We start from the raw sequence: 26435 nt of genomic DNA, 5'->3' as shown, positions 1-26435 counted from the left end.
GTGACCTCAGCTTCTTGGACTGCGTGGCTTCTCTCTGCAACTGTAAGCCAAAACAAAGTGTTTCTTCCAGAAGCCACTTATGTTTATGGTATTTTATTACAGCAACAGAAAAAAATGGATGCATGCAACAATTTATAGAAAAGGAGAAATGACTATCGGAAGGACCAGCACAAAGATGAAAATGCTCAGTGTTGGTTAAACACAAATAAGTTCACTGTGGGAAGCAGGTTAATGAGACTTCAAAAAAAAAAAAATTAAACATAGAGTTACATGACTTAAATATTGAAGTTTATGGTATACTTCAAAGGAATTTTGTAAAGGTATTTAAACAGAAATTTGTGTACTAATGTTCATAGTCAATGAAAGATAGAAAGACTAAACTTACCCACATCTTTTAAAAAAGCTAGTGTTCAAAGCTATTAGCTCACACATGGGTAAATACAAGGTATGTCCACACAACTCAGCCTTCAAAAGGAAGAGAACACAAGATCCAAAGTGAATTAGCCTTGCAGATATTATACATTAATTGGTGTTTGTTTTGTCTCATGGTTTCTAATGACCATAACTGCTTGGCCCGTGTGCTTCAACATGACATTGACATGATGTTAGCAGGAGTGTGTAGCAAAGGAACTCCTTCATCTCATGGTTGCAGAAGCAGAAAAATACAGACATACAGCGAAGGGCCAGGGCAAGGGTTAGGCCCAAGGACACATTCCTAGTCACCTGCTTGCACTTCCAATCTTTCATCACCTTCCAATAATGCTATCATTTTGGGAATCTCCCAAATCGGATTAGAGCACTGAAGAGCTAGTATATGAAAATTCAATCATCCACCCAAAGATGTGCTGAAGCTCCTACGTGAGCAGCCAAACTGACAAGAACAACCACCTTACACATACTAAACAAAAGAAGCCATTTGAGAATGGGGAGATGGCTCAGAGATCAAGCTGCTCTGTCAGAAGTCCCTGGCTTGATTCCCAGCACCCATAAGGCAGCCCACAACCAGCTACAACTCCAGCTCCAGGGGACCTTCTTCTGCCCCCCATCGCACAGGGCATGCAAGCACTACACAGACATGCAGAAAGGCAAAATGCCCATACACATTGTAAAAGAAGCCTGCCACGGACCGCCTCAGTCGGGAACAGGTCTTTGGGAACGGGAGTTCTCAAAGTATCGGTGCACCGGCAAAGTGACAAACAGAGCAAACCAGGGGAGAGTTTAGGTCTGAGTATATTTTGCAGGCAAGCAATCTAGATTTTTATACACATTTTTTGAAATGAGGAGTACTTTGTGGTCACTTTTTTTTTTTTTATCATGGAGTAGTTTCAAGGGAGTCAGTGAAGCAATCAGGCATACATAGTACAAAGTACAGAATACAAAGTAATAGTGTTGTCATCATTAAGTCATTAGCTTGGTATCAGTATGCATGTGCCCTCCTTATCAAGGATCAATGTTCTCTCATTATGTCAGACATCTATGTGCCAAGACAGTTTTTTCTTTTTATCTGAGCACCACTATCTGGAGCTTTCTTAAACACTTTATTTGTAAGTCATAAATTATTAACTGATGATTAATTCTTAGCCATGTTTCTTTTAACAAGTGGAGCAGAACTTGGTGGTGAACTCCGGGCATGAATGGTCCTTGGCTGCAGTCCCATGTATGACTGTCGTCATGTATGAAAAGTTCTGATACGAGAGTAAGGTTAGGAGAAAAAATAAAGACAGAATATGCCAACACAATGAGTAAAAAGAAGGTTGCAATCAGTTACTCCTGGCCGGAACATCAGACCCATTCCAGGAGGTTCCCCCTGGCCAAGGGTCGTCGCCTTGGGTTGTGCAGTAACATTTGTCACACAGACTCCACTGGCGGGGAGCCATTCAAAAGACTCCATATTCAGTGATTCCATTTATAGTAACTATCCAAAAAAAACAAAAACAAAAACAAATCAGTAAACAGAAGGCAGATGGGGACTAGGAGTAGCCAACCCAAGGGAAGCACAGGTGGGAAATAATGAGCTAAGATCCCTTTAGATGGAGATGATGCTTTCACAGCACTTGGATATGCTATAATTCACAAAGTTGCATTCTTATGAGGATGAATTTTGTAAAATTCTAAATTATGTGTAATGTAAATGTATTATATACACACACTGAAAGACTAAACTTGTCCACTGTTAATAATAAACTGACTGAAATGTTACAAGGAATTGTTGATGGGAACTTTTCAATAGCTAAACAACAATTTCTAAGATACTAATATGAACAAAGTGAAGACTATGAATCAAAAACAGGAAACCCAGCCAACCGGTGGCGTTGCACACCTTTAATCCCAGCACTCAGGAGGCAGAGGCAGGCAGATCTCTGAGTTTGAGGCCAGCCTGATCTACAGAGTGAGTTCCAGGACAGCCAGGGCTACTACATAGAGAAACCCTGTGTTGGGGGGGGGAAAGGAAACTCAGTTATAAGACAAGCAGGTTCTATGTACACCACTAGGGACACATAGTGAACTACAACATTCATACTGCTGTCAAAGGAGGGATCTAATTTTAGCTGGCATAGCTTTTCAAAATGTATTTACAGACAGGGCCTTCCTATGTAGCCTAGGCTAGACTGGAATGCATAATCCTGTCTCAACTTCCTAAGTAAGAGCTGCAGCTTTTTAGGTACATGGTCTTGATGTTAATTTGTTCTAGTGTATACCTATTTATTTACATTTTATTTTATTCTTTCTCTTCTAACTTTATAACTGGTATTATATATTATATTAAGTGCAGAGCCAAATTAAAGGGAGAAGTTCTTACAGTTGTTTTGTAATTTCATCTCAGTTTTCTCTTTGGTTTTCAAAGAGAGAAGGTCTGATCTCTATCAGGTCTTGTTGAAGAGGAAGGAGAGGCAGTTCTGCTTGTGAAAGCAGCTGAGACAAAATGGTTCTTCAGATAAATGAGATTAGGAAAGAGAGGAAGCTCTTGGAGGCCATGATGTAGGAGAGCACTGAGGGAGAGTGCATCGTGCTAGAGGCAACAAGAGGAGATGAGAGAGAGAAACAGAGACACAGACAGACAGAGACGGAGAGATGGATGGAGAGAGAGAGAGAGAGAGAGAGAGAGAGAGAGAGAGAGAGAGAGAGACTGCTTTTTAAACACTTTCCCCAAAGAGTGATGAGCCTTACAATAGCTCAAAGCTATATACAGTATGTGTCCTGTGGTGGAGATAATTCCTGTTACAGGCCATCCCATGAGACACAGCAGAACAGCAAGGTCCTTGTTAGGTCTTTGTCTCAAGGTACAGACCTGAAAAGTCGATCAATTTGATCTCCAAGAGGCATGCTCATGATCTAAAAAGTCTTATAGGAGATCCATAGAAATTAATCAGAAAGAGATAGCTACTCAAAGAAAAGCAAGACATGCCCTGTGCAGAAGAAAAGAAACTGCAAAGAACAAAGGTGAAAGTCTATAGCATAATGGTGGTGGTTTTAAACAGCTCAGTATAACCAGAGAAGAATAGAAAAAATAAGGAAAGAATTGACTAAAAATAAACAAATAAAAGGTTTTATTATTGCTATTGTTTTTAAATAAAAATATGGCTGAGTGTGATGGTTCCCAGCTTTCACCCTGGTTCTGTGAAAATACCCCACTTCTAACAAGGCATATGAACAGCAGCTGACACCAAGCTAATATAAACCCAGGCTAGTCTGTTGGAGGTTGGTCTGGTGTATTTTGATGCTAATTACTGCTTGCTGTCTCTCTTTGATCCACCTGTACCTTGCCTAAGAGCCTAACCTGTTTGGCCAGTAAAAGGCACTCACATCTGGGCAGGGCAAATGGGATAGGCGTGGCCAAGGTTCCAGGACTTGGGGAGACAGAGAGAATCTTGGGAGGAAAAAGAGAGACTGCAGGAGAAGAGAGGAAGAAGGAGGCCACCATGGTTAGGTGGAGGAGAAGCTGATGGCTGGCGTGGATGGAGGATTTGGCCCAGATGAAGGGCATTAGCAAGTATTTGGGATTATGGATAGGAAGTAGCTTGATAGAAGTTATTAGAACCGGATGGCATGGGATTGGGGCAGGGATCCCATACCTGCCCCACTATGGGAAGTAGTTTAGGGGATTAATATCTGCCCTGCCTCAGGTTAACTAAGGCTATTTTAAAATATAACAGGTGTCTGTGTCTTGATTGGTTGCTAGTGGGTTAGAAAATACTGCTGAAATAGTAATTATAGGCCTAGATAAATATTATTAGGCCTTACTGGTAAATTTACCGCAAGACTAGTAATACTCCTTCTGGAAAATATTTTAAAATAGCACCATATTTTTTGCTGTGGAGCCAATATTATAATGCATTTCACAACTGACAAAATATACACAAATTCTAACCTGGAAGATAAATTTGTTCCTATAGTTAGTTCTCATATGGGATTTTAACTGCAGTGTGTCTGCAATACCATTTAACTACTAAATTTGGGCCGTTTTCATGCAAAGTTAGAGAAGCCCATGGGAGCCATGTTAACTTAGATAAAGTAGAAAGTTTGGAAGCACAGCAAGCTTCAGCTATGGTTGGACTTGAGGCCCAACAATATAACTAGGGTTCTGCCTTCCTCTATGCAGCACTGGGCATATGACTCAATGCTCCCAGATGCATAATCCTCCAATAAAAATAGTATATCTTCCCAGGAAGCACTCCAGAAAAGTCCAAGGGAAACTCACTGACCTGGCTTGAGTCAGGAGGCTTGCACGGCCAATCAGACCTTAACGTTAGTGGCTTCAAAAAGAGGAAAATAGGTTACATACAACAAGGGCAGTTCCACATAAAACAGGCATCATAGATTCCTCATGAATGAGAATCTCTTGTAGCAAAAGAAAGAGAAAAAGATACAGGACTGGAAGACAAAAGATGCCCATGCCATAGTCCCATTATGACAGGCAGCTGAAGGAATAATGGCCCTAATTCTGCTTCATGAATAATGAAGACACTCTATTTCTAAATGAGGGGAAAAACAGGGATGGTATATCACTTTCAGCCTAAGTCGGGAAACTCCTCTTCTTTCTCAACCCAGTGGAAATTACCATCAACCAATTACCTATACATCTTGACTTGTAAGAGTACTATATTAAAATTTTTAATAGAATTATTTTCAAACTCAATAGCATTACTAACACAACAGAAAGCTATCCAAAGCCATTTCTGTAATATTTTTGTTATGGTAAAACTAGAATGGTAGATAAAAATTAGCAGCATCTCATATTAAAAAGAGACATGACTTAGGATAAGCCTAATCACCTGATTTCAGGCTCTGGGCCCACATGCTGGGAGGAGAAAAATTGGCACCTGCAAGTTTTCCTTTGACTTCCGCATGCCAACTGTGGCACAAACATGTTCATACACACAAAGAGAAAGAAAGAGCTACTAAGAAACAAACTAGAGGCAGGATATACAAGTAATTCCCTTGTGTCAGCCAAATGAAACAGCCCAAAGGTGGAGTTTCAGCTCTGAGAGTGCGTGGTAAGTCTTCAGCTGCGATTTCAGGTCCACTGGCTAGAGTCTGATGGCGCTTGTATACAGGTTCAAAGCTGTGATCCTGTCCATTATGTCGTAGGCGCCTATCATGTTTAGTGCCCTAACAAGTCGGTCTCTTATGGCAGTCGCTGTGAGTGACAAGTTCTGGTCCGCTTTCCATTTAATAAATGCCTGGTAGACTCTTTCACTTAATGGAGTAGTGCTGTGAAAAGTCAAAAAACAATTATTTTATTTTAATTACCAACCAAGAACATTTATCTTCAGCCACTTAAAGTTTATCTAGTCAAGCTACCACATTTATGTGAAACTAAATTTAACTGAAGACAGTGTTTGCCATGAGCCTGACATGGAAGCAAACCTTAGCTCCATTGTTTTGTTTTGTTTTGTTTTCTTACAAAAAGTTCACATTTCAACCTACATTCAACTCTTAAGGCAATAATCACTGTGAGTTCTTTACTGTAAACAAACACGAGAAAATGTGTACTTTATAGCGTGATCTCGCTTGATCCTCATGACAACTCTGTGAGTTCAGTGTATTCATTTTACCATTGGGGAAACTGGAGCTGAGAGAAAGAAAAGGGCATGTCCAAGGTCAGGAAGCCAGCTAGACTAAAAGCCTAGTAGTTTATCCTCACAGTCCTTCCTTTCTCTTCATCACATCGTATGGTTGCCAACAAGGGTCACAAATGTGTCATAAGCGAAAGGCCACCATGTTAATGCAAATATTTCAAAACTCTGTAATATCAAGATCATATAAGTGCAGGCATGAAAACGCATTTGTTCCAGATGGCATGCATACTTACTTCTTTACAGGAATGCTATTTTCAGAGCTCTTCATGTGCAGTTTTTGTTGCAAAAATTCAAAATTTATCTCAGTGATATTGTTGGCAACTATGTTGAATATCTTCTCTAAGATTTTCTCTACATTCAAACACAGAAGAAACATTATTTCTTTTTAAAAAAACATATTGTGGGTTAATATTTAGTTTTCTTCTGTGCTTCTATGGAACATATATGTCAGATAAGATTGAAGACGACATTATAGGGCTGAACTGCCTTCAGTTTTTATTCCCCACCCCATTACTTCTAGAATCTGAGGAGTTGTACAGACTAAAAGAGCTACTTAAAAAGAATATTACAAGCAACTTTAAAGTGATTTCCATATTTTTGTGGATTTGAAATGAATTTGAATTCCTTCAATTCTGGCTTTTTTATATGAACTACTTTCAGAAATTAAAATCTATTGTAAATGTGGCACATAAGGGCATAGTCATATTAAAATAACTCATTTTTAGTTAGGTATTAATGTTTTTGAATTATGTAAGCCCAGGCATGGTGGAATATATATTTAATCCCAGCAGTCGGGAAGGCAGTGGCAGGTGATCTCTTTGAGTTAGAGGCTAGCCAGGTCTACATAGTGAGGTCTAGGAATACATGGAGAGACTCTATCTCAAAAACAAAAAACAAAAAAAACCAAACAAACTATGAGTATGTGGGAGTGTGGGGATATATGCATGTGAGTGTAGGTACCCACAGAGGCCAATGGTGTCAAGTCCCCTGGAGTTGGAATTTCAGGCAGTTATGAGCTACGAACCTGGGTGCTGGGAACTGAATTCAGGAGCTCTGTAACAGTAGCCACTGAGCCATATTTCCAAACCCATTAGTGCTTTTTTTAAAAATAGAAAGCTGCTACATAGTGTGATCTCAAGTCAACTTTGTAGACTAGAATACTATGAGAATTTTCAAATACGTTCTGACCTTTTTGTTCTGAGAGATTGTATATACACCATTAGTTCCTCAGACTAGATCTTATGCTAATGGTAAAAAGATCTAATTGCTTGATAAAGTGCTCAGAGGGGGCTCTCTGGTCCTCGTTAGCTGCAGAATAAATACATCTCCCATGGCTACTTCTCCCAGCCTCACTGAGGATCAAAAGCACAGGACAAAGGCTGCTTGAACATACAGAAAGGTGGCAACTGTCTAGATCTCTCTCCACCCCCAATCTTGGAGATGCACCATTGCCTCCTGCACCTTCCCTGTGAACAGCAGGCCAGGCTACAAGAGCCCTGGTACTGTCAGAACTGAGGAAACAGAACTTTAACAAGGAGGTCCAGTGGTACAATGTCACCACCTTTCTCTAAGGTACTATACACAATAGAAATTGTACATAGACATGTGAAACTCTGAAACCCTTCTTTTAAAGGAATACTCCCTTTGGGTGTCGTAATTAGCAGTCCTCCTGAAGTGAGTTAAAGGAGACAGCCACCCTGACTTAACTCTCTCTCTCTCTCTCAAGTTCCTCGTATCGGTGAGGCTCAAGTCTTATAAAAAACTTCTACATGGCAGCCATGCACATGTGTACAATGTGGCTTATAAAGGATAGCTTGTTTTTAATACAATCTCATCATTAGCTTATGCTGGTATATGCTCTTGGTTACATAGATATAGAATAGCATGACTGGGGAGCAGTTTTAGATATTGCAGACCCCACCTCCCCCGTGACTGAATAATCTGAGTTATCAACATAAACAGATGATCTTCAGAAAGAAGAGAGATGAGAAACAATTTGATGTTACTGCCAGCTTAAAAGTCTCCAACCAAAGCAAGCTCTTTCACTGTAAAAGTCACCAGACAATCTCTCGTGAAGATCACTCCTGACTCATCACCCACCGTCTCTTTCATCTGCTTTTTGGAGATAGCATGCTATGGTATGTAGCTGTTTTCCTTTACAGATCTCCACTGGGGGTCGCAGCAAAGGGTTGTCATCAAAATTTATCTCTTTCAGTGACAAGAGGTTGTAGATAGCATTGGGCAGAACGCTCAGATTGTTTCCTAGGAAGGAAAAGAAAGTAATGAACACAGCTTTCTGTAAAAATTAAGCTGCCGGAGCAGAAGCCATGTGTGCAGACGTGCACTGTCTTGGTAAAATGCCCGAGGACACTCACAATGATGCCAGTTCCAAAGTTCTTACTAATGCCCATGCTAGGAGGGAAAAGGTCATAAAAACCATGTGGTTCCATTGTCTCCTAGGAGTGGCAAAATGAGGTCAGAGGCTATCCTTTTACAATACAGCAAACCGCTTTGCAGAATAGATATTGTTTTAAAAATAAACATTTTAAAAGTTAAAGTTTTATACAAGTGTATATGGTCCACCATGACCCCCACCCTCCTTTCCTTACCCCTCCCCGTCCCTCCCCTTTGTCCTCTTTGTTCTCTACAGTGTCACTTTTCAATACATGCATGGTTTCTTTTATTCATATAAAATTAAGTATAAATGAGAGGAAACACACTATATGTCTGTAGGAGACACTTAGTTCACTTAATGTGATCCCCCGTTGTGGTCATTTTTCTGCAAATGACATGACTTCATTCTTTGTGGCTAAGAAATTTGTACTTGGGGGTACATATCGTATTTCCTTTATCAGTCCTCTGTTGTTCCATAAACTTGCTCTCTGACCTAAGTCTTTGTGTAAACACAGGTGTGGCACCTAGGTCAGACGGGGATCCAATTTTAATTTTCTGGAACGCCTCCATATATTCTGAGAACCTTCCACGGTGGCCAGGCTCACTTACATCTCCACAGTAGCGCCTTCCCTGTTGTGCTGGCTAGAATTCGTTGTTACTTGTTTTCTTAAAGAATGCCATCCTGACTGGACTCATTTGAGATTCGCTGAGTCTGTATGTAATGCTTTAGTGTCCGCCACTAGCATGCACCCATTATGTTATTTATGCACTTCATACTTGTATGAGTTACAAATGCAGGTGGAGGCCTGCTCCTGTCACTGAAGGGCTGTATTGAGAATCCAAGATCAGCGGCTCCTGGGGCGGGGCCTGGCAGTGGCCAACATGTTCCGGGGTGTAGATGGCCAGCCTGGCAGGTCAGGCTCCAGATCTATGAAGCCCCATGGAGGAAACTCGAGCGATCTTTTTGGAAGTCCAGAAGAGGGTGTTCCTTCAAGCAAGCCTAATAGGATGGCATCTAATATTTTTGGACCAACGGAAGAACCTAAAACACATACCCAAGAGGATAAATCCTCCAGGGGGCAAGGGAAGTGGCATATTGGATGAAATCAATGCCTGTGCAGACTTGACAATGTTTGAACCCACCTGGTGGGAAGACCAGTGACGTATTTGGGTCCCTAGTCGCTGCCACTGCGCCCCTGGCACACCCAAATAAGCCCAAGGATCATGTTTTGCTACGTGAAGGTGAGGACTCCTAATCTGACCTGAAATCTGCAACCAACACCACACCCAGAGGGGAGCAGGGTGAGAAAGGAAGCACAAAAGAAGCAGAGCATGCTAAGATACCAGAGCCCTCACCTATGGTTGACAATCATGAGCCCAGATGGGGGCCACGTCCTTGTTCCCGCAACAAAGTCCTGAACCCACCAGGAGGCAAATCCAGCATCTCCTTCTATTGAGAGGCTCCTGATCTGCCTGTAACCAGGCAAGACACTCAGAGATGGGGTATTGAGCATTAGCGATTCCTTTAACCCAAGTGAGTAGGGGTGGGAGAGGGTTTGTCATGCTTGGGGGGTTGGCTGCTCAGAGGCCTTGTTGTCATTGGAAGCACTTCACAGAGGACTGGACCTTCTAGACTGTCAAGATACACATGAGTGGGGATAAAATGGGATTTTCCAGTGCCTCCTCTCTAGTTGCTGTCTGTGAACCAGATCTGTAAGGTTGTGGGGAGCAGAAGAGATGACATCCATTAGCAGAGGGATCACTAGGGTCTTTCCTGCCCTTGAATCAACAGTCTGCTGCCTCTTGGCCATCTCAGAATGGTTTAGGTACAAAAGAACCCAGACTACCTCATCTCTTGCTGTGGGATGAAGGAGACACACATAAACAGTCTTTCCTTTCAGGAAACGCCTATCACTAAATGCTTCCACCTCTGAGATTTGCCTCTGAACCCTGATGTCTCCTTTTCCTTTTCCCCTCATCCCGTCACCCTGCTGTGTCGAAGCATGACTGCTCTTTCTGGCAGCAGTCAACAGAAAAATCAAACAGCTATTCTCAGTCTCGTCCTGAGTGGAAAGTTTTTCTTTCACTGATCCTGTGAGTTGTCCCCTACCTGCACCTAAAACCATGGCCATGTGTGAGGTGGCCGCCTGCCTTTCTCTACAGTTGGCTTGGTTCCTGACATGCCAGCTCTGCTTGTGGATTGTTCTGTTTGTTTCCCTCATCAGCCTTATGCCTGGGCCTTCACTGATCGCCTGTAGCTCTTCGCCTAGGAATGTGTACTTAGAAAACAGTAAGCCGTTATGCTGGTTTAGGAAGCTGACAAAAGTACGTTCTCTTCCACTCTCTGATCTTTCCAGTCATGGGTAGTTGGATAGGTTTACAGTACAGGCTTGAACACCTTCTTGTTGAGTGAGCCTTAAGTCCAATTAGACAACAGTCACTTACCCCAAAGGCAGAAGAGCCACTCTTGAACTTTGTGGATATCTTGATGGTCTAGTAATCCTTGTGTTTCACAAACTTTAAGCTGTGCCAGACTAGCAATTGCTCTTCTCTCTCGACAACTTGCATAACACTTTCTGAAACTATAAGAGCCAGATCTCAGGGAGGCGGCTCCCTGGTTCGTTCCAGCTCGATTCGTCCAAGTCCTGTTTCCAAAGTGTGTGGTATCTTGAGCTACAGGATCTTCCCTTCAAATTCTGGGAGTAAGTCAAGGGCAACGGCAGAGGTGTTGGTTGTTTTGGAATTCTCTTGGATTCCTCTAGCCAACAGCTAGAGACGAAGTTTCTCGTGGCTGGCACTGGAGTTTTGTTAGATAGTCCGTGCCTCTTGTGGGGAATATTGCCACCCTAAATAGCATAACTTCCTTTAAACTATATAGCTATACGCATACATTACGCACAATTTAAAGTAAACATAATTCATGATTCTTATGTCTTTCCCAACATCCTTAGTGCTATTTACGCCTTTCTCCCTCTGCACTGCTCTCTTTCCCCTTCTCATGTAAAGCCCCTCCTTATTTTTCCCATTTCCCCCACCACAGCACCTGTTTCCATCTCTAGAGCCTTTTTCAAGGTAAGAAACCAATTCTTCGGCTTGGTGCTCATTTCCTCTAGGTAGGAAAAGCACTGTGCGCCCCTCTCCCTCTGATGCTCGCTGGATGGATTGTCTGACATTCTTTATTTTGTCAGCACTGTTCTCCCTTACGTATTCTGCTTATTGCTTATTATGCCCAACACATACCTTTGAGGTCTAAGTGCTGTAGAGCTTTTAAAGACAGGAAAGATGGTGGAAGAGAATTGATTTGATTGTTGTAGGCATGGAGACTAACGAGATTTCTCAGCTGCCCGATAGCTTTCGGAATCTCTTTGAACGCATTGTTGGAGATGTCGAGCGTTTTGAGTTGAGTCATATTACACAGCTCTTCTGGAAGTCTTGTTAACTGCAAGGACAATTAAACAATCATGCTTTTATAAATCCATAAATATCTGTCTCACTACATTTCCCCCTGAAAACAAGTGGAAGAAGAGAATTTTCTTTTTTTTTTTTTTTAATTTTTTATTGTATTTTATTATTTTATTTTATTTTTGGTTTTTCAAGACAGGGTTTTTCCATGTAGCCTTGGCTGTCCTGGACTTGATTTGTAGACCAGGCTGGCCTTGAACTCACAGAGATCCACCAGCCTCTGCCTCCCAAGTGCTAGGATTAAAAGTGTGAGCCACCATGCCCAGCTAAAGAGTTTTGTTTTAGTCTTTGTCTAAGGAGACACTTTGTTTCTGTCACAGATACTTTGTGACTCCACATTCTACAAATCCTGAAGCTTTCGTGTAGCACCCATGTGCCTTCCAGTCTGACCAGTGCTTTTCAATTAACCCTATTGCTTGGGGCCCACTTTCCTCCCACACCCTGCAGCTTAGTGTCTTTCCCCTCCCATTCCTTTCTTGTATCCTTAAGGCAGGTGCTGCTTTGTCTTTTTTCTTCTCTCAAGTTTGTTCAACTGCTTGGTCACAGTTTATCTAATGCTTATCACAGCAAGTGATAGAGAAAGACACCCACCCTTACACGTGTGTACACCACACACACACACACACACCACTACACACAGACCACACACACCCCACTAATACAACATACATACTCTCACACACACTATACGCCCAACACACACGCACACCGCATACAACACACACACCACACATACAAATACACCACGCACATCACACACACACACACAATTATAAACACATACACCACACACACACATAGCACACATACAACACACACTACACATACAAACATACCACACACAACACAATTATAAACACACAGACCACACACATTATACACACACACACACACACACACACACTGAGTATGATTGAAGTATGTTATATAAAGCAAGATAAACATCATGCATAAATATGGCTAGTGAAGTGGTGCCCAGTAGGGAGAGGTGATAACTTCAAAAAATATGTAAGTAAACAAGATTCCAAACTTATGTAGTAGGAATAAGATCGGCATACATAGGTGGGCAGGACTGACAGTGAATTTCCTTCAAACAAATATTCTTTTTGAATATTCCATTTCATATTTTGAGACATTATTTATGTAGCCCTAGCTTCTCTGAAACTGACCAGGTTAGCCTTGAACTCATAGATCTACCTGTTTCTCCACCCTGTCCCCCTTATGCTGGGATTAAAGACATGGCCACCATGCCTGGATAAATATTCCTTAAATACTCACTCAATGTTAACCAGAGGAAGAGATTGCTGGGATGATGTAGCTGCTGTTGAAAGAAGAATCCTGCTGAGTGACCTTCGCTTTGCCCAATGGAAGCTCTGTGACTATTGCTGGAGGTTGGTCTGATGCATTTTGCTGCTAATGACTGCTTGCTATCTCTGCCCCACCAGTACCTTGCCTAAGAGCCTAACCTATTTGACCATTAAAAGATCATCACACCTGGGCAGGGAAAATGGGAAAGGCACGGCTAAGGTTCCAGGGCTGGAGGGGAGGGAGAGAATCTTGGGAGGAAGAGAGACTGGAAGAGAGGAGAAGGCGGCTGCGCCATCATGGGTTAGGTGGAGGAGAAGCGCATGGCCAGTGTGGATGAAGGATTTGGCCCAGATGAAGAGCATTAGCAAGTATATGGGATTATGGATGGGAGGTAGCTTGATAGAAATTCTTAGAAGCAGATGGCATGGGATTGGGCCAGGGATTCCAGGGATAGTTGGTGACTGTGGAACTAGAGTGTTAAGGATTGTGTGTGTGACAAGTAGGTGTGATGAGATCAGAGAAAGAGTTAATAAAAAGGAGAAAGTTAGGGACTTGGTCTAGAGGAATCACAAGACACAAGAGGAGAGAGTCAAAGCTCGTACCATAAGGTAGTCAGATTAGCTGGTAATTATGTCGCAGAACCAAAGTGTGTATTTTAGTTCACAAGCCACTTTACTGCAATTTGTTTCATTCTTCATTCCGTTGCTTAGGCGGCACACCTCCACTGCGGCAGGGCTTGCCAAAAACACTTTACATAGTAGGCGCTACAGGCTAAAGACCAAATAAGTTTGGTTCTGAGCTGGAACCCCAGTCATAGATCATAGAGATTCTGTATGAGCAAAAAGGAAGATTTTAAAGAACAGATTTGGAAGGATTTTACTTTGGCTAACAGTCCAGCATTAAAATGGCCAGCTGAAAGCTGTGGCTATGGAGATCCAAGGATATAGCAGTAATTGTTTTTACTTCCTAAAGAGTAAAAATGTTTCCAAGGCGTGATGTCTAACTTAGTAGAAGTGTACTCACCTACAGTGTGTGAGGTTTGGGATTGATTCCCTAGCACCACAATCATAAACAAACAAACAAACAAATAAACAACTTTCAGGAGTGATATCCAAATACTTGGAAACAGCTTGAAATATGAAAAATACATTTATATAGAAATTTATTAAAGCATTATCACAAAGAACATTTCTAAATGCTTAATAGTGATTAGTTACACAAATCATACTTATTATAAAAGTTATTAGGAAGATTATTACATCCTACCTAGGAGAAATGCATACCTACAATAAAATTTTAAATTGAATGTATAGTCTTATTATAACTGCTTATAAATCTATAACTGCTTATAAATCTATAGAAAAAGTGTCTAAAATTACACTAAAGCAACATATAATAGTTTTATTATGATGTGCCTGTGGAATAATTTCTATCGTCTCAATTTTCTAGATTTTCAGCAATGCATTGTTGGTCATAGGGATCAGACCCCAGAGCCATTTGTGAGTTGGACAGGTTAAAACTTCTTACAATAGGATTAAGTAGATGACTCCGTCAATAAGGTGCCTGCAAGCCTGAGGATCTGAGTTCGGATCCCTAGCAGCCACTTGGAAGTAGGGCTATGCATATTACTCCAGTGCAAAGAGACTGAGGTGGAGACCATTTATTAGGCAACTGAACTGGTCTAGCCAGTTTGTGAGCTCCGGGAGGGCATGCTAACACATATTTAATCTCAGAAATGAAAGAAGAAGCAAAACAGGCCAATCTCTGTGAGTTCAAGCCCAACCTGGTCTACACAGCAAGTTCCAGGGACACCCAGGCTTTATACTGAAACCTCCACCAAATAAAACAACAAAAATGGAGGGCCACTGAGGAAGACACCTCAAGCTTCTTCATGCGAACATACCCACGTGCACCCACGTGTATCCATGCACACAACCACAGAATGCATACATATACAACACACATACAATTTGAGAAATCTCCCAATGAACTAAATAGAAAGTTGTCCTTGTTTCACATTGCATTTGAATGAAATGTCCTGTAAAGCTTTTGTGTAGAGAGATGTGTCTCTAAGCCATGTTTTCAAAGCATTTCACCTGTTTAAAATACACATATAAGCTGGGCAAGGTGGTGCACGGCTTTAATCCCAGCACTCAGGGAGGCAGAGGCAGATGGATCTCTGTGAGTTTGAGTTCAGCCTGGTCTACAAAGTAAGTCTAGGACAACCAGGGCTAAACAGAGAAACCCTGTCTTTAAAAAAAAAAAGAAAAGAAAAAAGAAAAAGAAAAGAAAGAAATTACAAGCACTTGCATGTAGCCTTAGTCAGGATTAGTATTGCTGCGATGAAACACCATGACCAAAATCAACTTGGAAAGAAAAAGGGTTACTTCACTTACAGTTCTGTGTAACAGCTCATCTTCAAAAGCACTGAGGTAGGAACTCAAGCAGGGCAGGATCCTGGGAGGCAGGAGCTGATGCAGAGGCCATGGAGGGATGCTGCTCCCTGGCTTGCTCATCATGGCTTGCTCAGCCTGCTTTCTTAAAGAACCCAGGACCATTAGCTCAGGGATGGCCCCACCCACAGTGGGCTTGGGCCCTCTCCAAATAACCACTCATTGAGACAGTACCCTACGGCCAGCTCTTACAGAGGCATTTTCTCAATTGAGGCTCCCTCCTCTCTAAATAGACTCTAGCTTGTGTCAAGTGGACATAGACTAGCCAGCACATGCGTACACTGTATCTCAGGTTGAGACTCCCCTAGTCTCCCTCTCCTCCACACCCAAAAGAGCAGCTTACCTTTTTCCCGTTCCTCTGGCTCATATTCAAGTCCTCCAGTGTTCTAAGATGGCACAGTTCAACAGGAAAATGCGTGAACTGATTGCTGGAGAAGTTTAATTTCTGGATCTCTTTTAGTTTGGATATGTCTGAAGGTACTTGCTGTAACTGATTTTCTGAAATATCAAGGACTTGCAAGCCTTTTAAAGCACACAGTTCCTTTGGGAATTTTTCAAACTTATTAGCAGACAGAATGAGCACACGGAGCGACACCATAGCGGAGACACAGGGAGGAATTGTCTTTATTTGGTTTTTGCCAAGATCCAGGTATTTAAGACTAGTGAGGGAACACAAGTACTCTGAGAAGATGAGGAGTTTGTTTCTATTCAGTTCTAAATGAAGCAGCTGCTTACTGAAAGAGATGTCCATGGGGATTTCGGAAATATAATTTCCATTGAAACTCAAGTAGTCAAGTGACTGCAGAGCGCACAGCCCCACTGGGAAGTACATTATATTGTTATCATTCAGTTCGACTCTGGTTATTTTTCTGCAGTTTTTTATTTCAATAGGAACATGTGTGATTTGATTGCCGGAGCACTCCAGGCTCTTTAAATTGTTAAGATGTGAGATCTCATCAGCCATCTTTATCATTTTATTTCTGTTTACGTGGAGTTGCCTCAGATTTTTAAGCTTATGGATTTTCCTAGGAAGTTCTTCTATGTTATTGTCACTGAGACTAAGACACTCCAACATTACACAGTGGGAAATTTTCTTTGGTATGTTCTTCAATAAATTTTTATCAAGGTTAAGAAACCTGAGATCCTTGAAATTCTCAATTTTGGGTGAAATAGCTTCTAATTTATTGTCAGCAAGGTGAAGTTCTTTTATTTTGGGCAGTTGAAACATTTCCACAGCCAAAAAAGTAAGTTGGTTGTGGTCCATTAAGAGGTTTTCTAAGTTTTTCAGTTCCCTAACTTCTTTGGGCAAACTGCCTATCTTATTTCCGTTAAGGTTGAGTGAGATTAACCTGGGAAGGAAGCACAGAAACTTGGAAAATATGGTCAGTTGGTTGTATTCCAGATTGAGAGTATGCAAAGCTTTCAAAGTAGACAGGGAATCTGGTATATGTGTCAGCTTGTTTTTGCCCAAACTTAACGTTTCCAGATTTCTAAGACTTTCTAAGCCAGACGGTAAACTCTCAACATGATTACTATCTAGAAAGAGTTGTCTCATATTCCCAAGTTGCAACAGTTCTTTAGGTATTTGTGATATCTCATTGTTACTGACATTTAGTGTCCTTAAATTGTGAAACAATTGAATTTCCAGAGGAATCGACGGCAATCCATTTTCTTGTAAGGACAGAATCTCAAGTCCTAGTAGATCTCCTGGGTCTGCCCCTTGGAAGCTTTTTATTTGATTCTTATCTAAATAAAGATATTTTACATATTTGACTTTTAAAATGTCCATGGGGAATTCTTGTAAACCCTTGGCTTCAAGCTTAACTGTGAAGCTATCTGACTGCAAACCGAATTTACCCAGCTTTTCTTTGGAGATTCGTGGACTAAGTCTCCTGCCGATTGGGAATCTGGCTCGCTGGTAGACTTCATCCATCTTAGTCTCTGAAGAGCTGTTGGAGCTCTGTGGGGTGCCATCTGCTTCGTTGGTGTCAGAAGCCTGATCTTCTTCATCTTTCTCTTCATTTCTGTCAAGCTGGTCTGTGGGGGAAGCCGATCCCTGCTCCGGGTCACTTGAAGCATTTGTTTCGTTAAACTGGTAGGAATCTTCCTTCTCCCAGGAAGGAGCAGCTTCCTTTAAGGGATCTACCATCGCTTCAATAACTCCAGCCTCCTCCAGTGACTCAGAACTAGCGATTCCTTCAGCCTCTGCGGCATTCTCATCTTCAGACATCTTAGTTACTGATAGCTCTTACACCAACACAAGACGGTAACTCTACTTTTTCATGTTCTTTTTTCCTACAAGACAAATGTTGATATTAAAAGAAGTGTTATTAAGACAGGCATGGCCGTACACACCTGTTTTCCCAGCATTCTGGGAGACAGAGGCAGGTGGATCTCTATGAGTTTGAGGCCATCCTGGTCTACAAAGGGAGCCAAGACAGCCAGCGCTCCACAGAGAAACCCCGCCTTGAATAAACAAACAAATAAACAACAAGTGCAATAAAGATGTTAAAATTACACATGTGAGGCTAACTACAGATCTTCACCTCTCACCCCTGCCCCCCTACACCTCTCCAAATCCCATCCCCCAGTCTCAGCCCTAGCTCTGTTCTGCAGACCACCAGTTGCAGCCTCCTTCCGCCTCTTCCCCATCTCCAGGGGCCATATAGGTTTTCCTCTCCTAAATCCCCTCCTCCTACTCACTGTTTTATCCCGACCCCCAACTCCAGCAGGCACACTGCAAACCCACAGGGTCACTCTGAGCAGGCAAACAGGTAGGCTAGCTCCTTCCATTTCTCCAAGTCCCATGCCCAGCTCTATAGAACACCTGCTGTGGCCTTTCCCCACCCTCTGCCCCCACTCCCAGGGAACACCCTGCTCCCTGCCCCCACTGTCCGATACCAGGAGCACTGTCCCCAGCCCATCCTCATTCCAAAGTGTCAGCTCCCAATATCCAGAAACACATTTTACCTGGAACTCACAGATCCCAGAAGAATTTCCTACCAAGCAACACACATAGTGAGAGCCTGTCTTGAATGTGTGTGTGTGTGTGTGTGTGTGTGTGTGTGTGTGTGTGTGTGTGTGAGAGAGGGGGGGGGCAGGGAAGGAGAGAGAGAAAAAAAGAGGGGGACAGAGAGAGAGAGAAGTAGGGAAGGAGAGAGGCAAGGAGGGAAAGAGGGAGAAAGAGGCAGGGAGAAGAAGAGAGGAGGGAGGGAGGGAAAGGGAGGGAGAGAGGGAAGGAGGGAGAGAAAGAACCATAATCATATCCTCTGTTGAGAGACTGGAAATTTCCCTTTGGGATTGATTAAAATCAAGAGGGAATGATGTCATCAGTCTGTAGTACTGAGATTTTCTTTTCTTTCTGCTTTTTCTTTTCTTTGAGACAAAAGCAGCTGTGGTTGGTCTGGAACACACTGTTTACACCAGGCTGCCCTTAAACTTCCAGAGATCTGCCTGCTTCTGCCTCTTGAGTACTAAGATCAAAGTCATGTGCCATGAAACCTAGCTTTTGTAGGGCGTAGAGTTTAAATTAGACATTAGGCTAGCATACACATTCGTGGGGTTCATTATAGCATTTCCCATGTTTGTCCTTTGAGCTACAGTTTCATGCGTCTTAGGCTGCCCTTGAACATGTAGCTGAGAACACTTGTCCTTCTAACCCTCCTGCCTCACCTCCTGAGTGCTTGGATCACAGGCATCAACTACCAAGTCTGATTTCTGTGGTGCTGGGATTGATCCCATGGCTACATCCCAGCTCCACGTACTTTGTTTTATTATTATTGTTGTTGTTGTTATTATTATGTTTTAAACAAGGTCTTGTTATGTAGCCCCAGGCTGGCCTTGAATTTATAATCCTCCTGTCTGCTTGGATTTATAGCAATACACCAACTACACCAACACATTTGGCTGTATTTTGCTTTTTTTTTTTTTTAAATGTTTTGGCTTTTTGAGAGAAAGGGGTTTCTCTGTGTAGTGTTGCCTGTCATGAAACTCACTCTGTAGACCAGGCTGGCCTTAAACTTATATATGTGCCACCATTTCCTGACTTTATTTTGCACTTTTTAATTGAGAAAAGTTTTTGCAGGACCTCACACAAGTTAGGCAAACAATCTACCACTGAGGTACATGCTGTCACCTTCAGACGTTTGAACTTCTCCATAGGATGCCACTGTCACCCAATAGTGCTGTTTTCCTGAGAGAGAAAATTTAATAACTCATAATCTAGGCATATTTCACAGGTGGTGATATGGGAAATTAAATATTTTTAAATTAAAAAATTGTTTTGTTGTTGTTGTTTTGTTTTGTTTTTTTGCTAACAGGATTGTTGCTATAAACAAAGAAAATCCCAATGTTTGATTTACCAAAGAAGACTCAGAAGCCAGATTCAGGGGTGAAAACCTACTAGCTCAGAGAGGCAGAGAAAGCACCAGCTGACCTTGCTACTCAGCTCATTTCCCAGAAGGAAGAGGCCAAAAGCTAAATGCCTCTTTTTTTCTTCTCTACACTGTCTTAAATACCTTTTCCTCAATGACCCTTGTTTCTGTTTAATCCCTGTCAGCTGGTTTCTTGCTCCACTTTTTTTTTTTGAGGGGGGTTATTTTGTTTAGTTTTGGTTTTGTTTTTTGAGACAGGGTTTCTCTGCATAGCCTTGGCTGTCCTGGACTCGATTTGTAGACCAGGCTGGCCTTGAACTCACACATATCAGCCTACATCTGCCTTCTGAGTATTGGGATTAAAGGCATGTGACACCAACATCCCTCAATTCCACCTCTTGACCTAGAGTTAACTTTATTTAGTCCTGTATACAGAAAGCTCTTGGATTAAAGGTGTGTGCTAGGACTGAGCCACATTATAACCACCTGTTTACAGTAACAAAGTCCCTGGACTAAAGGTGTGTGTTAGGGCTGAGCCATACCAAACAAGAATCAGGTTTTTACTATTTATAATGAGATCAAATATCTTGCAACGCAGGTTTCCACAGAATAAAGAGGATCCACTCAAACCTGGTGACTTGAGGAAAATTTAACTGAATGATGATTTACAGAGGTGGGGCAGAGAATAGGGAAGCCACAAATCCCCAACACGGTTATGTTTGCTTTTCAGTTAGTTATTGAATTCATGTTGCCCTGTGGATGCTGGAAGGTAAGGGCCTCACTGACCTTCCCATAGGCCTAGACAAATGGCTTGGTGGATGGTGCACTCCCCAGTGTTTTCTGATGCTGCTCGGAATATGAGTGTGGAAATGCATCCTGGCTTAGAGTTCGATTTCCTTTTTGCCTTTCTAAGTTTTTACCGCTTGACATTTTAATTATTATAACACTGCAATAAATCTTGATATGTGATAGGACAGTGTGCTCCCTGTAGCTTCTATTTCAAAGTGATGGTGGCTATTCTCAATCCTTTACATCCCCACATGAATTTTAAAACCAGTGTGCCAGGTTTCAACAAAATGTCTTGCTTGGATTTCAGTTAGAGTTGGCCACATGGGGTTGAAGGCTAGAGTTCAAGAAGCCAGGCTTAGGGCAGTTTTCTTACCAGGTGTTTGCCTATTTTCATGAAAAAAAAAAAAAAAGAAAAAGAAAAGAAAAGCTCCTCTTCTTTGTGATGTAAATCTAACATGAAGATCTACTGCTGGTTTATTTCAAGGTTGATGGGAACTCATGAGCCTTCCTGTCTTAACTTTCACTGCAGGGTGCCTAGGCTTACCGCATCTATCATCACACCTCGCCTTAGTTTGAACCATATAAAAGTGTTCAGCTGGGCTGGAGAGATGACTCAGCAGTTAAGAACACCGTCTGTTCTTCCTAGAGGTCCTGAATTCAATTTCCAGCAACCACATGGTAGCTCACAGCTATCTATACCGGAATCCGATGACCTCTTTTGGCATGTAGGTATACATGCAGATAGAGCACTGACGTACATAAAATAAATACATCTTTTTTTTTAAAGTGTTCAGTTAATAGTATTAGGTACATTCATCTTGTGAAACACAAGATCGGTCTTAAGATACAGAGCTTACACAAAACAAAACAAAACAAAACCAAAAAAACAAAAACAAAAACAAACAAACAAAAAAAACCAAGAGCCCCATCATCTCAGAGAGAGGGTAAGTGAGCCAGATCAGAGCTCCTCTTCCATTGGCCTAAATTAGGTCACGTGTCAAAGCCTGGACCAATGACTATGGCCAGGAACTGGAATAATGCTGCTTTTTAGACCTGGCTGCATTGTTCAGCCTAAGCCCAAGAAAGCATCTGCCTTCCTAAACTACAAACGCTGTAGACTCTATAGTAGAGCGCCGTGGTTCTCAAGCCTCTAATGAAGCGATCTTTAGTACAGTTCTTGTGGCAACCTCGCCTCACACCATAAAATTATTTCAAGGCTACTTCATAACTGTCATTTTGCTACCATTATGAATTGTAATGTAAATATCTGTGTTTTCCGATGGTCTTAGATGACCTCTGTGAAAGGGCCGTTTGACCCCCAAAGGGGTCCAGCAAACAGGTAGAGAACCTCTGTTATAGAGGGAGAGGACACCCCAAAGGAAAACCGAGTGCTTGAAGAGCAAGGAAGAGATCCTCTACAGCTTCTTAGAGGTAATAATTGGTGACCTCACATGCTTCCCCCCCCCCCCGGGAGCTTAATATATACGCTTAACATATGGTGTTTTCCAAAAAGGTAAACACTCGCAACATGTAGATATTCCGAGGGAAATGAAGTGAAACTACAAGCCAGCTCCTTAGTCACCAACATATTTTGGGTGTTCGGTAGCCACACTTGGCTAGTGACTATCTTACTGAGCAGTGTAGACTGTTAACATTTTCATAATGAAAGTGAGCCAGGAGATTTGAAAACAACACCTGACATGTTTTAAGGGCTGCAAAGTATTCCCTTGAAGGAGTTGCCATCAATTGCAGTGAGATGGCTTAGCTGGTAAAGGTGTCAGCTGCCAAGGCTTACAACGCGAGTTCGATGCCTGGGATCCACATGATCGAAGGCGAAGGAAGAAGATTGCTGCAGCTTATCTTTTGACCTTCACATCTGAGCCTCCCCTCCGCCCCCGTCACCCCCTTCTTTGTACATGTACTCTCCCCCACAAATGTTGTAAAGGATGAAATATATAGCTAAATAACTCTTAGTGTCTGAGAAAAATCTCCGTTCTCATGAGCATTAAGTCCTATTTAAAAACATATTGCTGGGCTGGAGAGATGGCTCAGCGGTTAAGCATACTCACTGCTCCTCAGGAGGTCCTGAGTTCAATTCCCAGCAACCACAGGGTGGTTCACAGCCATCTATAATGTGATCTGATGCCCTCTGGACTGTAGGTGTACATGCAGGCAGAGCCCTGTATACATAATAAATAAACCTTAAAAAATAAAAGTAAAACCACATTGCCAATTAGGTAAGCAAAAACAAATGCAAACTGTTTTAACAAGTATTAGTTAAGTTAAAAATACAGGGTAATTTGTTACCTATCTGAAAGATGTGGACATTCAGGTAGCCATGGATCTTTTTCACAGAAAGTAACAACAAATTGCTTCCACTGGTGTGGGGAAGAAGAGCGCGGAGCAGCGGCTAGAGCAGCGTGGAACAGAATGCAAACACTAGAAGTGGCGGGCTGGGAGCGTGAAGGAAAGAGGACTGTGGCAGGTGCTGCGGGATGGCGAGGAAGGAAAAGAAGCCGGCCTTGGCTTAGCGGTCCTAGATGAGCCCCGCGGGGCCTCTCTGCGGCGCACCGAAGCCGGCAGGGGGCGCGCGTACACGGCGAATGCCTGTGATTGTGGCGGTGAAGGCGGCTCAGGCTCAGCTGCGTCCGCCTCCCTCGTTTGTGAGCTGGCTTTGGTAGCGCCATGGTGGTACTAGGTAGGTCACGCTGTCATTTAGCTCCCCAGCAACCGCCTTAGGCTGCTGCGAGGCAGTTTGCTGGTTGATTTGTCCTCTCTTTGGGAGATCGTGTAGCCACTAGAGCCTGATTTAGGTGGCCTGAGGTGAGCGGCGGGACAGCACATAACTTATCAAATAATTTTCTTTGACTAAACACTAAGTGAATATGGGTACTTACACATTTCTAATAAATTTTTATACTTAAATGTTTTCCAAGCCGGGCGTGGGGGCGCACACCTTTAATCCCAGCACTCGGGAGGCAGAGCCAGGAGGATCACTCTGAGTTCGAGGCCAGCCTGGTCTACAAAGTGAGTCTGAGACAGCCAAGGTAACACCTAGAAACCCTGTCCTGAAAAAACAAAACAAACAACAAAACAATAGTTTTCCAACTTGTATGAAAAATTCTGCTTCTTTTTAAAATGTGTTTTAAATTTATGTTATAGATTCTCTATGATCCAGTCTGAATTTTGACACATAGGCTATTTCAATCATCAGACTAGCCTTCCCTTTCCCCCAAATCCTTTACACTTCTGCTTTATGTTCGCGCATTTACCCATACCCATCCTTAAGGTCCGGTAACTGCTATATGCTTTTCCCCCTGTAGTTTTACTTTCTCAGAATGTTCCCTAAAAGGAATGCTAAACTGTACAACCTTTTGAGTCTGGCTGGTTCAGTTAGTGCATTGGAACTTCATCCATGTTTTTCACCAATTGTTTATTCCTTTTTGAGTAGTATTCCATTGTAGGTGTGGATATATCTAAGTTCACTCGTTCACTAACAAGGGCATTTGGGCAGTTATGAGTAAATATAGTTCACAGTGAAATGTATCCTTTGATTAAAAAAAAAACCATAGAAAGCATGGGGGGAAAGGACTGAGTATACCTTAATCAAATGGAAGCTATACATGACCCACAGTCAACACACTGCTCAGTGGAGAAACACTTGATGTAATTTTATTAAAATAAGGGACAATGTGAGGCTGTCCACTCTCTACTCCTATTTAAAATAGTGTCTGAAGTTCAAGATAGAGCATCATGGAAAGAGAAGGAAATAAACAAGATCCAGGTGGGAAGCAAAGTGTCCCTGTCAGTTGGTGATACAATACTGCACATAAGAAACCCTACGAATGCCATCAGAAAACTAGAGCTCTTCATTCCTGTTCCTGATGCAACTTGATATGCTGAGATGGATTGGGGGAGGGGTCTCACCTTTTCTGAGGAGAAGGGGAGAGGGATGGGGGAAATGGGTAGGCATGGGGCACCAGGAGGAGAGGAGGGAGGGGGCTATGCACAGATGTAAAGTGAATATATAAATCTAATAAATTAAAAAAACTAAAGTTCATATATACGTTCACAGCAAAGTGGTAGTATACAAGATTAACATATAAAAGCCCAGTCATTCTATAAACCAATGGCACATTGAGAGAAATCAGGGAATTAACAATAGCTTTTAAAGAATAGGCTCAAAGAAAACATTGCAAAATGGAAAGGCCAATGGATTAGAATTAATACTGTGAAAGGGACTGGCTATCCTACTCAGAGTAATCTACACAGCCAATGCGAGGCCAATCAAAATTCTCGGGACATTCTTCACAGACACTGAAACATTTATCTTAACATTGATATAGAAGTACAAAAGACACGAGATATCCCGAGCAGTCCTTGGCAGTCATATGTGGTGTCTCAGTTATTGTTCTGTTAGGGTCTAGAGGAAGCTCACAAACCACTCAGACAGCAATCTCAGGTAGATATGGATGGTTTATTGAATACACAGCCCACGACTAATCATGAGTCGGCATACAGAATGGATCCAGGAGTCAAACTGTGACATTGTTTGCTTCTCAGAGTTATTTTATAAAGGCAAAAACCTCACACAAGGGGTGAGCTGGGGGCGGGGGCAGGGGCGGGCAGTGGAACAGGGTAGTCAGCTCTGACTCAAGTTCTTTTTGTTAATTAGACAAAGCAGTTCTAGCTGATCTTCAACTTGATTGGTCCTAAGTGGAATTTATCATTAGGGCCAGCTGCTCTTACGGTTGGGGAATTTCCGGGAGTAGCAAGGCCACAGAGTATGCTGAACATACATAGGTTTTGGTCACTGAACTGCCATGAACTCAGCTCCACTGCACTGCCTCTCAACTCACTGACTCAACCGAACTGCCTGAACACAACTCAGAGACCTGCTTGCCTCTGTCTCCTGGGATTAAAGACATGTCTGTATTCCAGCCAATGTAGCCAGGCTGCTGGATTAAAATAGCTTTACAACTGGGGGCATGCTGACAGCTTCAGAGAGCTAGTGCATGACTACTGTGGCAGGGGACATAGCAACAGGCAGGCAGGCATGGCACTGGAGCATTAGTTGAGAGCTTACATCTGAGCCATAAGCAGGAGGCAGAGAGAGACTGGGGCTGACGTGCCTCCTCCAACAAGGTTACACCTCCTAATCCTTCCTAAACAATTCCACTAACTAGGAACCAAACATTCCAATTTATGAGTCCGTGGGAGCTGTTCTAATTCAAACCACCTTTCCTGGTTTCAAGTTATATTGCAGAGCCACATTAGTAACAACAGCATGGTGCCAGGTGGTAGTGGAACACACCTTTAATCCCAGCATCCAGGAAGCAGAAGCAAGAGCATCTCTGAATTCAAGACCAGCAAGATCTACGAAGGAAGTTCTAGGACAGCCTGGTCTACGGAGGAAGTTCTAGGACAGCCTGGTCTACGGAGGAAGTTCTAGGACAGCCTGGTCTACGGAGGAAGTTCTAGGACAGCCTGGTCTACGGAGGAAGTTCTAGGACAGCCTGGTCTACAGAGGAAGTTCTAGGACAGCCTGATCTACGGAGGAAGTTCTAGGACAGCCT

At 42.5% G+C, this 26435-nt stretch overlaps 1 protein-coding gene, 1 long non-coding RNA gene and 1 pseudogene across 8 annotated transcripts; 2 read left to right on the top strand and 1 right to left on the bottom strand.

Annotated features, from left to right (window-relative positions):
• On the bottom strand, nt 1–23472 carry LRRD1 (leucine rich repeats and death domain containing 1). Of its 5 annotated transcripts, none has more exons than XM_084785417.1 (7): nt 23167–23472; nt 22929–23060; nt 16041–17992; nt 11715–11913; nt 8181–8342; nt 6314–6431; nt 1–5712 (listed from the first exon to the last, which is right to left on the bottom strand). In XM_084785417.1, the coding sequence occupies exons 3-7, from the start codon at nt 17925–17927 to the stop codon at nt 5529–5531; spliced, it is 2550 nt and encodes an 849-aa protein (XP_084641543.1). In that variant the 5' UTR covers nt 17928–17992; nt 22929–23060; nt 23167–23472; the 3' UTR covers nt 1–5528. The 5 variants fall into 5 exon arrangements, with proteins under 5 accessions (XP_084641543.1, XP_084641544.1, XP_084641547.1 ...); XM_084785418.1 differs by having other exon boundaries at nt 22929–23039; XM_084785421.1 differs by lacking the exon at nt 16041–17992.
• Nucleotides 9357–9945, top strand: LOC311599504 (jupiter microtubule associated homolog 2-like; annotated as a pseudogene). Its single transcript has one exon. The product of its transcript is annotated as a jupiter microtubule associated homolog 2-like (transcript).
• Nucleotides 11098–26435, top strand: LOC311599505. Of its 2 annotated transcripts, XR_014779919.1 has the most exons (6): nt 11098–11176; nt 13173–13327; nt 20669–20743; nt 22149–22290; nt 23796–23906; nt 26115–26435. It is a non-coding gene; the product is annotated as an uncharacterized lncRNA (long non-coding RNA). The 2 variants fall into 2 exon arrangements; XR_014779918.1 differs by lacking the exon at nt 22149–22290.

The sequence above is a fragment of the Acomys minous genome (genome assembly GCF_964271855.1).
Source record: "Acomys minous genome assembly, chromosome: 6".
NCBI lineage: Eukaryota > Metazoa > Chordata > Mammalia > Rodentia > Muridae > Acomys > Acomys minous.
The sequence above is the reverse complement of the archived record's forward strand: the minus strand, read 5'-3'. Positions and strand labels throughout refer to the sequence as shown.